The sequence below is a fragment of the Ascaphus truei genome, chromosome 7 (assembly GCF_040206685.1).
Source record: "Ascaphus truei isolate aAscTru1 chromosome 7, aAscTru1.hap1, whole genome shotgun sequence".
Classification (NCBI taxonomy): domain Eukaryota; kingdom Metazoa; phylum Chordata; class Amphibia; order Anura; family Ascaphidae; genus Ascaphus; species Ascaphus truei.
In genome coordinates, this window is record NC_134489.1 from 54,237,867 (window position 1) to 54,250,842 (window position 12,976).

At 41.5% G+C, this 12,976-nt stretch overlaps 1 protein-coding gene across 1 annotated transcript in view; it reads left to right on the plus strand.

Annotated features, from left to right (window-relative positions):
• The first annotated feature begins 2,179 nt into the window (after positions 1-2,179).
• The window catches only part of COL3A1 (collagen type III alpha 1 chain), an 87,916-nt gene continuing 77,119 nt past the window's right edge, over positions 2,180-12,976 (plus strand). The window contains exon 1 of the mRNA XM_075608451.1: positions 2,180-2,407. Within this exon, the coding sequence (XP_075464566.1) occupies positions 2,323-2,407 (85 nt within the window). The 5' untranslated portion in view covers positions 2,180-2,322. The remainder of the gene's footprint in view (positions 2,408-12,976) is intronic.

Genomic DNA, 12,976 nt, shown 5'->3' on the forward strand with positions numbered 1-12,976 from the left:
TACCCAGTCAGTCAGTCACCTACCCAGTCAGTCAGTCACCTACCCAGTCAGTCAGTCACCTACCCAGTCAGTCACCTACCCAGTCAGTTAGTCACCTACCCAGTCAGTCAGTCACCTACCCAGTCAGTCAGTCAGTCACCTACCCAGTCAGTCAGTCAGTCAGTCAAGTCAGTCACCTACCCAGTCAGTCAGTCTCCCTCTCTCCCCCACTCTCTCCCTCTCTCCCCCACTCTCTCCCTCTCTCCCCCACTCTCTCTCTCTCTCCCCCACTTTCTCCCACACTCTCTCCCTCTCCCCCTCTCTCCCCCAGTCTCTCCCTCTCTCCCCCTCCCTCTCTCCCTCTCTCCCCCAGTCTCTCCCTCTCCCCCTCCCTCTCTCCCCCACTCTCTCCCTCTCTCTCTCCCACTCTCTCCCTCTCTCCCCCACTCTCTCCCTCTCTCCCCCCCACTCTCCCTCCCCCACTCTCTCTCTCTCTCGCCCCCACACTCTGGATCTGGATATCTTATTTACCCTATATATCTTAACTGCCCTATACTACACCAAAATAACCTATACTGCTGTCTTCCAGATCTGACTCAAGCTTCACACGGAAGACATCAGAAGACAGGTAGGGAACACATCCCCTCCAATGTATAACATTGCGGGAATGATGGTACCTGGACATTGAGGGACTGCGGATCAGGTAAGATCCCAGGCGGGATTGCTGCTTCAGATATTGTGAAGTGGGGACGTCCAGACACTGGTTATGGGGTTCAGGAAACTAGTCATTCACACCTGGCTTTTATTTCTAGATCCGACATTTACACACACACACACACACACACACACACACACACACACACACACACACACACACACACACACACACACACACACACACACACACACACACACACACACACACACACACACACACACGTAACAAGGCCTAATTGTAGTATAATGTAATACAATAAATACATTTATGTCAAAAACGAATGTTGTTATGACTAGGAATTTATTAAATGTATTTTATTTATATATTTTATTTTAAAGCGGGGTTGGAGGCGGGACTAGGGTTGGGGGTGGGACTAGGGGTGGGGTTGGGGGCGGGACTAGGGGCAGAGTTGGGGGCGGGACTAGGTGGCGAGTAGATTTTTTGGTTGGGCGAGTAAATTTTTGGGTGATTTGTCGAACACTGTATATATATATATATATATATATATATATATATATATATATATATAACTGTATGCTCATCTGCATGTCTTAGGCAGGTCTGCAACCCCGCCTTTCCCCATTATCACCCAGCATACAGCACTTCCACTGCAGCAAGGGATTCTGGGAAATGACATGCAAATGAGCACACAGTGTCACTTTTTGCCTCAATAACCATTTTTAACATGGTTCCCTATAGGCTTACGCTTGCTGCATGGTCACAGCTTTGAGCACAGCTGTGCTCAAAGCTGTGACCATGCAGCAAGCTTAAGCCTATAGGGAACCATGTTAAAAATGGTTATTGAGGCAAAAAGTGACACTGTGTGCTCATTTGCATGTCATTTCCCAGAATCCCTTGCTGCAGTGGAAGTGCTGTATGCTAGGTGATAATGGGGAAAGGCGGGGTTGCAGACCTGCCTAAGACATGCAGATGAGCATACAGTTATATTTGCATATTTGCTTTCCTGTGGAGAGTTTTTGTCACTTTTTTTACTCACCATAACTTAACTCAGTATTATGGTTTATATATATATATATATATATATATATACATATACATATATATATATATATATATGCATATATGCATTATGGCCAATGCAGTCTTTTAGATTGAAAGATTTCCCTTCACTTGTATGGTATATATGTAGGGTGGGGTGCAACGTACAAGTTAAATAATAGTATACAGTAGGCATTGTCAAACTGTACACACATTAATTTATAGATACAGTACATACATAAGAAGCATTCATCCAGATGTGTTCTTTAATAAGCTGTCTTCCTGTTATATAAGGTCAAACACAGTTCTTTCTTAGTTAACCCCTCAGGGCTAAAGAAGTCTGCAACACGTTGCAATGCAATCCATGTATGGGTTCCTTTGGCTCTAAAGTGGTTTAGGGGATGGTGGTAAAAGCTCTCGAATTTCAGAAAGGGGCTGGAATTTAATGCTTGCCAAAGTTTTCTCCTATTTAAGTGCAGTGCAAGGGAATCTCTGTGGCTATGTTCTGTAAAAGGTCCCATTGCTGAAGGAGCAGGGAAACAATTAATGGTGCTAGTTTGTCAAGAATTTATTTTTGTCTTTTTCCCCCTAGTCTGCACTTAGAGTCTCATGTCTAACATTTAGACATGATGAGCTATGTGCAAATAAGTGCTCTCTTCTGCATCCTAGCAGTGACATACCCTTCCCTTATTTTGGCACAACAGCAGAATGGTGAGTAAATCTCACATTTTATTCTCTTCACTTAACTTGGTTCTTATTACTCTCTGTCATGCAAGAAATGGAATACCTGTCCTATGTACAGTACATGGAGAAACTGTTGCCTAACACTTTCCTAACTCCCTCTCCTTCCTTTGTTACTAACAGGATAAAGATGTTAAGTGTTTTACTTTTTGTTTAACTTCTTCTCCGCCAGAGCTTTCAACTCCTTGTGTTTTTGAAAGCCCACTTGGCAGCAAAAGGCTACCTTTTCAAGTAATTTAAGAAATAATTCCCATAATTGTATTATAATTGTTATTTATATAGCACCTACTGTGCACTTAGTGCTATGCGGAGTAATTGTTCAATCTACAGTAGGCAGCTAAAAATAACACAGAGATAATACAATAGATAATTCGGACAAGACAAACCTTGGTGAATGAAACCTAACATTCTCTGTAGATGTACATATGTGTGTTTCTTAACCAGAATTTCCCTGCTGCTTTACTGATGAAAGTGGTTTCCATCTATCCAGAAGAGACTACAATGGAACCAAATCTTCTTTCACTTCCAGACTTGTTGAATTGACACAATCAACCCTCATGGAAATCAATTGTTATTGAACTCATTGTTCATTTATTATTACATAATTTGCTGTTTGTACAACCTCCTCACATTGCATTAACTAACAACTTGTAATTTGAATATGGGTATCCGATGGTGCTGTACAAATATTTCTGTTGTTGTATGCTTCCTCTCATACAATATGTGAATAAGGCTACTTTTGGAAAAAATAACTACTGTACTGTCAAAAAAGAAAATATACAACACTGGAAAAGAAAACAGAACACATACTTTAGAATACATTTATATGATCATAGATAAATATCAATTGAGGGTGTTATGCTTTTTTTTATTTCTGACATACCAGTACAATGCTCTGCTGATTACTAATATCTTTACTATTGCACTATTTTATATATTGTCTAAGAGAACTGTCTACCTTCTGGTTTACCTTAGAATATGTCTGTTACCCCATTTTACTGAGCTTCTTAATATTTTTGTGCGAAAATACTATTATTATGATATTGATAGTAATATGGATTTATTGGCAATAACATGACAAATAGTGGGCAACTTTTTAGGTTCTACTGTATGTATAAAAGAAACAAGGCTATAATAATATCTCCATGGCTTTGGATAAAGTAGGCAGTATGTGATCCATACATTTTCTTCTAACATGCAGATCACTCAATGGGTTGCACTTGGTTCTTTCTTACCCTTTCTCTATAAATGTAGCTAACAAATGCAGTGCACTTTAGATGTGCAGTTTATACTGTATATGCAGGTATACCAATCTCATTAACACATCTTTGGCAGCCAGCATCAGCGTACTACTAATGATCCTGCTATTTGAATGTATGTTCTGTAAATATGAGTACAGGATAGATGTACGAGGATACTAACTTAACAGTAACAATTTCCATGTAGTCATATGTAGCTATAGGCTCTGAATTTTCATCCTATGTTGTAACAGCTGGAAGAAGCTGGGTTCTCTCTCTGTAGAAGTTGGCAAAGTCCAATATATGATCTCATGATAACTAATACATGTTAGAGAACCTCTTGGCAATGTTGGTATAGATTTCACTTTGGGAATTGGAGTTTTTGGACTTAAAACGACAAATGAATAAGATAATGTAAAACACATGCACTGTAGAAGAAATTTAATTATCCATTATCCATTATCCATTGTGTGTTACAAGACAAACCATGGATAGAGGTCAATAAACAGATACCATTTGATTTATTCCTAGCAGTTGTGTTCCAAATTTTAAGTCAGTATCTGCTGACTCTTTCAAAAACAAAAACATTTTTACATGCATGGCAAAAACTATTTAAATATGATGTAGATTTGCAGAAATACTGCCACCTAGTGGTTTATATGAATCTTGCTCTTAAACATGAAATGCAAACAATAGAACCTCTTGCCGCGCCTTTCATGCTACAAGTACATGCAGCAACTATTTAATCTTACATTACAGCATGCTATAAGTTACAGAATACTGTAAGTGCTTGTTTAAACATGATCACACAATTATTCATAGGGTTGAAATGTTTTCGTATAACAGATATATACTTTGCTATCTTATCTGTTGATTAAATGTGAGGGATATATCTTGTAAAAAGTAGTTTAAAAAAAACTGAATATTTTTAAGGCTCTTCTTTTGTTCGTTCTTACTTTGTGAAAGGATTTTATGTTTGAAGCATTTAATAAACATTTGCATGCAGTGAATAACATGGATTTAAGGAAAACAGATTGTATTTCATGGTGTGTATACACTATAAAAGATGTGCAATAAAGGATTCGATTTTTTTTATGTTATGAAATTCTGCAGGATGACTAAGTAAACTTCTATACGTTGTCTCAAATGATAAAACTTGATAGTTTCCTTAAAAAATCGCACAACAATTATTTTAGATTCAGTTTTGGTTACTATATTTTAACAGCATTTGAAAGATATTTTCTGAAGAAAAAAAAAACATTTTATTTGACTGAAATCAACTTACACTTTTTGCCCTCAGTTTCACCATTAAAGTTTATTTCAATGCTCACAAAACTTTTTCAGAATTTGTAGTTATACACCACATTTACCCTACAGTACTTCATAAAGCTAATCAACTCCAATCTCTTATGGGTTACCTGCACTTTTCTATAGATATTTCTTGGTAAAAATGTGCTTTGTTCGTTCCTGATCTCTCGTCTGGTCTAGACAGTGTATGATGACTGTATTCTGTATCAAACTTTTAATGAAAGAGTTAATTAATTAAGAAAAAGGCCTTGCATGTACATACAGTTCACAAACAGCAGCAAGAAGTCCTAAAATGTTGTGCTATTTGGGCTTTAGAAATGAATTCCCATTTACTTATTCCCATTTACTTAATTTTGTGTGAATTGCAGGTTAAGTAGTACAGTACCGTTTTTTCTCATCTAAATATAATAATAGTTTTTTTCTTGTATAGCACTGATGGTGTATGCAGGGCAGTACATAGAATTTTTGCATGCACGAGTAACTGTACCATAGAGCGTACAATTGTTTTTTTGGTGCCTGAGGCAAAAGGAAACAATGTCCAAGGAGCTGAAGCTAAGATTTGAACCAGGACCCCCTGATTCAAACTCATTGTTCTTCAGTCAGTGCCTTTGCTCACTGAGCCACTCCTTCAGCCATTTATATAGAGGTAGAGCAGTGCAAAGGTTTGCTGTAGCTGAATTCCTCTTGCTCCACTCAAATTATAAGGTACAATAGTCGGATGTATGCACCTAACTTCCCTGGAAAAGGATTAGCTACTAAAATGAGACAGGATAGATACGTATAGATAGCAAGAGATAAAATAGAGCTAGAGACTGTTAAATCAACCCAAAACTTGGTTACAATGTTTATAAACACTACCAAGACAAACATTCAAGAATGATTTTTAAAAAATGTATGCTTTTTTTTTGGCAGTGGATTAGGCATCAGCCATCTAGTTTTAATATATTAGTTAATTCTAGTTCTTTACGTTATTACACTATCAAAAGACAGAATATAATTTCTCTGGCTACTGGACAAATTGGCTAGTATCTCTTATGTTGAATTCTTTGTGCATTTAACGTTTAATGGATGGGTGAGGGTTATATTACTCCATTATGTCTTACTTGGCTAGCACAACTTCTAGATAGTCCTAACAGTAAAGCAATCTTAGACACATATTGGATTCAGCCTCTTGGCAGTGTACAAAACATGGCCTGTTTCATTTCAATGTGACAATGGAAAACATGAGAACTACACTCACGTAACAGACATTTGTTAGCTGTAATTTGGAGCATTAACTTTGGTCTTGAAATTTCTGGCTATGTTTACTGAAAGTTAGCAAAGTGGATTCCTTGCAGATTAGCTAAGAAACCACTTCCATTTTCCATAAGCTATGTCCTTGAACATAGTTAATGTTAGACGTAAATCAGAAAGACATTTTCTGATTCGAATGGCGCTGTCAGCTGCCTAAACAAGGCTATTTGTTCAGTGCATATAAACAGAGCATATGAGCAACAGTTGGGAGTGGGGGAAAAAAGTCTAGCAATACCTGTTCAATATCTCATTTTCTAGTGAAAACTAGATACATATATATCTATTGTAAATAAAAAGAAGTCTCTTATGCATAATGTTGGGATAGTAGAATAAAACTAATGCCAGTTTAGAAATGTGTTCTTGTATGTTATCACATTAAAGCAATTGCTTTTAGAGATGTGGTCATGTGTTGCAGCAACAGTTTGTTATTCTAATGGTAACGTCTTCCTTCCAAAGTAGGTGCTATGAACCGGGTATACTGTAAGAGATTAAAAAAAATTACTACATGAAATAAGGAATTTAAGGGGCCTATGCAGAGAGCAGCGAATTTTAAAATTGGCGAATTTATTAAAAAGTAGCTTTTTTGGAGAGTTTTAATCTCCATATGCAGAAAAGTGCGAATTCTGCTATGTTTAACATGGATGCGTGTGGCGAGTTTAAATTGGCGAGATGCGCGCTTCAGAAATGTGTTAAAACAAATTCGCGCCTTTTTTTTTCCCTTTGCAATGGCCGCGAGCGGCAGTTTTTTTTGGCGAGGCAAAACGGAGACAATCGCGCCATTTTATTGGCGCGAACAGCTGCTAGATGCCGATCGCGCCTCTCTGCATACGGATATTTTTAAAACTGGCGAGATTGAGGTTCTCGCCAGCCGCGAGGCGAGTTTTACAAATAGAAAAGAAAAATTGGCGCGTTTTTCGGAACTCGCCATTTTCTGCTGCTTTCTGCGCGATTTTCTCCAAAAAATGGCGAATTTCGAAATAGCGCTGCTCTCTGCATAGGCCCCTTAGTGTTTATTTTGTTCTCCAAAAGACAAAGGGGCCTATGCAGAGAGCAGCGAATTTTAAAATTGGCGAATTTATTAAAAAGTAGCTTAACATGGATGCGTGTGGCGAGTTTAAATTGGCGAGATGCGCGCTTCAGAAATCTGTTAAAACAAATTCGCGGCTTTTTTTTTCCCTTTGCAATGGCCGCGAGCGGCAGTTTTTTCTGGCGAGTTAAAACTGAGACAATCGCGCCATTTTATTGGCGCGAACAGCCGCTAGATGCCGTTCGCGCCTCTCTGCATACGGATATTTTTAAAACTGGCGAGATTGAGGTTCTCGCCAGCCGCGAGGCGAGTTTTATAACTAGAAAAGAAAAATTGGCGCGTTTTTCGGAACTCGCTATTTTCTGCTGCTTTCTGCGCGATTTTCTCAAAAAAATGGCGAATTTCGAAATAGCGCTGCTCTCTGCATACTGTAGGCCCCAAAGTGTCTTATACAAAGTTGGGTGTGACTCTGAGCTTTCATGAAAAACAACCACAAATATATGAACATCTGATAAGAGACTTAGGGGCCTATGCAGAGAGCAGCGAATTTTAAAATTGGCGAATTTATTAAAAAGTAGCTTTTTTGGAGAGTTTTAATCTCCATATGCAGAAAAGTGCGAATTCTGCTATGTTTAACATGGATGCGTGTGGCGAGTTTAAATTGGCGAGATGCGCGCTTCAGAAATGTGTTAAAACAAATTCGCGCCTTTTTTTTTCCCTTTGCAATGGCCGCGAGCGGCAGTTTTTTTTTGCGAGGCAAAACGGAGACAATCGCGCCATTTTATTGGCGCGAACAGCCGCTAGATGCCGTTCGCGCCTCTCTGCATACGGATATTTTTAAAACTGGCGAGATTGAGGTTCTCGCCAGCCGCGAGGCGAGTTTTACAAATAGAAAAGAAAAATTGGCGCGTTTTTCGGAACTCGCCATTTTCTGCTGCTTTCTGCGCGATTTTCACCAAAAAATGGCGAATTTCGAAATAGCGCCCGGGGCCTATGCAGAGAGCAGCGCTATTTCGAAATTCGCCATTTTTTGGAGAAAATCGCGCAGAAAGCAGCAGAAAATGGCGAGTTCCGAAAAACGCGCCAATTTTTCTTTTCTAGTTATAAAACTCGCCTCGCGGCTGGCGAGAACCTCAATCTCGCCAGTTTTAAAAATATCCGTATGCAGAGAGGCGCGAACGGCATCTAGCGGCTGTTCGCGCCAATAAAATGGCGCGATTGTCTCAGTTTTAACTCGCCAGAAAAAACTGCCGCTCGCGGCCATTGCAAAGGGGAAAAAAAAGCCGCGAATTTGTTTTAACACATTTCTGAAGCGCGCATCTCGCCAATTTAAACTCGCCACACGCATCCATGTTAAACATAGCAGAATTCGCACTTTTCTGCATATGGAGATTAAAACTCTCCAAAAAAGCTACTTTTTAATAAATTCGCCAATTTTAAAATTCGCTGCTCTCTGCATAGGCCCCTTAGGGGGCTATGCACTAAGTGATAAAGTGATAAATCGTTTTAAGAGCGCAAAGTGCTTTTAGAACGTGAAGTTCCGCCGAGCACTATGCACTAAGCCGCGCAAACAGGTACTTTGCGCTCTAAAACGGGCTTTTCCTTGAAATTTTTTCTAAGTACAACTTTGATCGTACGATCAGCTGTTTGCACAGAATTTTGCCCTTCTGCGGGATTCACTAAGCAACGCAAACTGATCGTACGTTAAAGTTGCGCTGAATAAAGCTCACCAGCTAAAGGCAGGTGATAAAAAAAGCTGGACTTGGAAAAAATTCTTTGTTTACATTTTTGCAGGCGCAAAACCAATACAACAGGCCGGCGGGTGTCCCCGGCTGACCCCGCAGGGGTCCCGAGGGAGGCCGAGGGTCGCGCGGGTGTCCCCGGCTGACCCCGCAGCCGTCCGCGGGCCTGATGTACCAATGCGGTACCAATGTTGTGCCAACAAAAATACTAAACATTATTTCTAACTAAATACACCGGCACCCCATAACGGGGCCAATATCTCCTGAAGTAGGGGGTTCTCGGACCTGAAACCAATGCTGTTCAGCTCCGGAGACCCCCTGCTCATGTACACTATAAATAAAATGTATTTATTTAGTGTACGATCGCCTGTAACAGCCTTGCATGGCGATGTCAAATCTCCATGCAAATGTTACAAGCGGCTTTTTTTCCTATCAGCTAGCGTACGTAAAGGTTAAGAACGCTAGCAGGGGGAAAATACATTGCACGCACGATAAGCCAGTTTTGGGCACGTCCGATAAAAAATGGGCTGAGGGCCTTAGTAAATCGCGCCGCCGGCTTCATTTTTTATCGGACGTGCTAATTTTTTTCAGCCTGGCGCGAAAGCTCGGAGCTTAGTGCATAGCCTCCTATATATTCAAGTCAACTCATGATGAAGTTGAATGAGAGGATCTATGACAATTCAATGGTGTTCTCATTTTCATGCAACATGCTGTACTTTAAATAGGGATGGTACTCTGTATACTATGATAATAAATGCATGTGCAACATTGCTTTAAGGCAATATACAATCAACAATATAGATATTGTCAAGCTGGAAAATACACTCTTAGGCTGCGTCCACACTGCTGCTGTGCATGCTTGGCGCGTTTACTTCAGTGAATGTAAATCTGCATGGCTACACTGATGCGGCGCGCGCTCGTGTACGGGCAAGTACGCTCTTCAAGTTCGGCGCTTGGGGAGACAGATAAAATTGATTTTGAAGCGTGCTCAGCAGCAGTCAATGCACAGAGCACACAGCCACATACACACACACACACCCACACAAACACACTCTACACACAGAAATAGCCCCGATCACCCCAATGACATGCCCCCCGAGCCCCAATCCCCCCCCTCCCCCCCCCTGCTTGCGCTTGCAAAATTATGCAGGATGGCCTGAGCTCATGCTTGGAGAGTTGGTGACATCACCGCTCTTAAGCATTAGCATGCTCAGCGGCAGCGTGGTCGCAGCCTTAGGCCGCGGGCATGGTTAGCACTTAGGCGCTGACCCGTGCTGAGCCGCGCTGACGCTCGGCAGTGAGCCCCTGCAGCCGCAATGAGAGCGGCTTTAGCAGGGGCTCGCGCACTCTTCTGCAGGCGTGCGAAAGCGTAGCCGACAAGTCAGTTTTAGTTTCGGTGCTCATGGGAGCGCAGGGCCGGTCACGTGAGCGGTTCGCCCAATCAGGGCAAACCAGCTCCGTGATGTCACTGACCCGCCCCCCGACACGCCCCCAGACGGCGCGCGAACTAAGGCCAGGGAAAGCACCCGATTTCCCACAGCCTCAGCGTGCCTCCGCACGGCTAAAGTCACTATGGACTTAGCCTTAGATATACTGTATCTTGTAAACACAAACAGAAGTATATTCCTACCTTACTTTAGAGAAAAGACACTTTCATTGACTTGTTCTCCCATACTACTAGAAAGTATTCAGAGAGATATTGTGTACAAATCGCTAACAGCTAATATATCAAATACAAAAATGTGCTATTTATATATATTTTAACCAATAGAACCCACTGAAGAAATATTGGTCAAGTATCTCCTGTCTTTCCTGTACAAACTTTCAGTGAGGGGCCTCTGTAAACATACTTACCCGGCTTCAGTCATTCGTCTCTATGGCAACGCGGTGTCAAATGACGCCCAATGCCATGGAGGCATGACTTCAAATGACATCGCAGGTCATGACCCCGCAGCGTCATTTGACGTAACATTAGAGGTGAGGAGGGGGGGCGACCGGGGAGGAGAGCAGGCGGGCGGAGGGGGGGGGGGGGTGCAGCGCAGGGAGTTTGCTCACCTCTGCTCTAAAGTATTATCCTCCCACTCTATTTTCTCTTCTGACTTTGAATATTAGTAATCCTTCATCCTTTCTTCTGACTAAACCTCCAGAACTTTACTCTTCAAGGACCCCTCTCTATCTCATTTCTCAATCTCTCCTTTTCCACTCTGACCATAACCTCATCTAATTTTTCCTCTCTCACATTCTCATAGTCAAATGTACTGTATTTGTGCTTTCTATGCTCCCAAATGCCTCTGGAGGAAGTCTCACTCTGTAGCAGATTTCCTTCACTACAAATTCCTCCTGTCCTGCTTTAACTCTGCTTTTTTCTGTCAAACAGAGAGCTACAGCTTTATCTCTTTAATAAACATGTAGGCATCTAACCCAACCCCTCTTTTCTGTTGTTGACTTACATGTGCCACTTCTTCCATTACACCTCAATATTGTGCTGACTATTTTAAGGAAAGATAAAAGCTGCTAACAGAAAAATCCCTTCTGCCTCTTCCACAGCTCTCCTCCCTAATCTTCCTCCTTCTTTTATTCTATTATTGACTCATTTTCTCCAGTTACAAAGCAAGAAAAGTGTCTCAGCTGCTCTAATCCTCAACCTCCACCACATGCATCTTTGACCCCATCTACTTCCACACAACCAGGGTCAGCTTTACCAAATGCAGAGCCCTGTGTGACATTCATGTCACCTTCCCACCTGTCCAATGGGGATATGTATATACTATATATACATTATTTGTTCACAATTTTCTTTATTTTATGCTTCCCTTGTGAGTGAGCTTATTCCATCCCTTCCCCTTTCCTTATTAAATGTAAACGTTTTTACGCTATGGGCCATGTACTTTCTTTTTTCTTGTAATATATATATAAATATATATCACATTCACATGTCTTAGACAGGTCTGCAACCCTGTCTTTCAACCATTATCACCTAGCATACAGTGCTTCCACTGCAGCAACGGATTTTGGGAAATGACATGCAAACGGGCACACGATGTGTCACCTTTTGCCTGAAATCCATTTACATGGAACCCATATATATTTTGGCGACTTTTTCACCCACCATAACTTAACTATGTGCGGTGAAACCTATCCTAAGCTTCATTTTGCAAAGCCAGTATAACCAACCCCACACTGATGAGACCCATTAAGGTCGAAACGGCTCTCTGTGGGTGGGTTTACTGGCTATGCATCTTAACCAAGGCTGTGCTCAAAGCTGTGAAATGCAGCAAGGAAAAGCTTACAGGGGACCATGTTATATGCTTTTGAAGCAAAGGGTGGCACTGTGTGCTCATTTGCATACCTCTCCCAGAATCCCTTGCTGCAGTGGAAGCACTGTGTGTTGGGTGCTAATGATGAAATGCAGGGTTGCAGACCTGGCTAAGACATGCAAATGAGCATGCAGTAATATTTCCATTTGATATATATATATAAATATATATATATATATATATATATATATATATTATCAGAATAAAATGTGTGTACATGGCTGAGAGAGGAATAGTGGCTGCAGGAGGTAGACAGACAGGGGCCATGGGTGCAGGGGGCAGAGAGAAATGGATAGAAAGGGGCAATTGGTACAAGAGTGAAAGAGAGTCAGTGGGTGCAGGAGGCAGAGAGAGGGGCAATGAGTGCAGGAGGCAGTACGCAAGAAAAAGTGTGTGGGTGCAGGAGGAAGAGAGGGAGCCGTGGGTGCAGGAGGCAGAGACAGAAGAGTACTGGGTGCAAGGCACAGAGAGAGATGGGAAGTGGGTGTAAGGAGAAGAGAGAGAGGGGGCACTGGGTGCAGGGGACAGAGAGAGGGCCAATGACTACAGCAGACAGTGCAGTGGGCAAAGAAAGGCAATGGCTGCAGGAGAGGGGGCAGAGAAAGAGAGGTAGT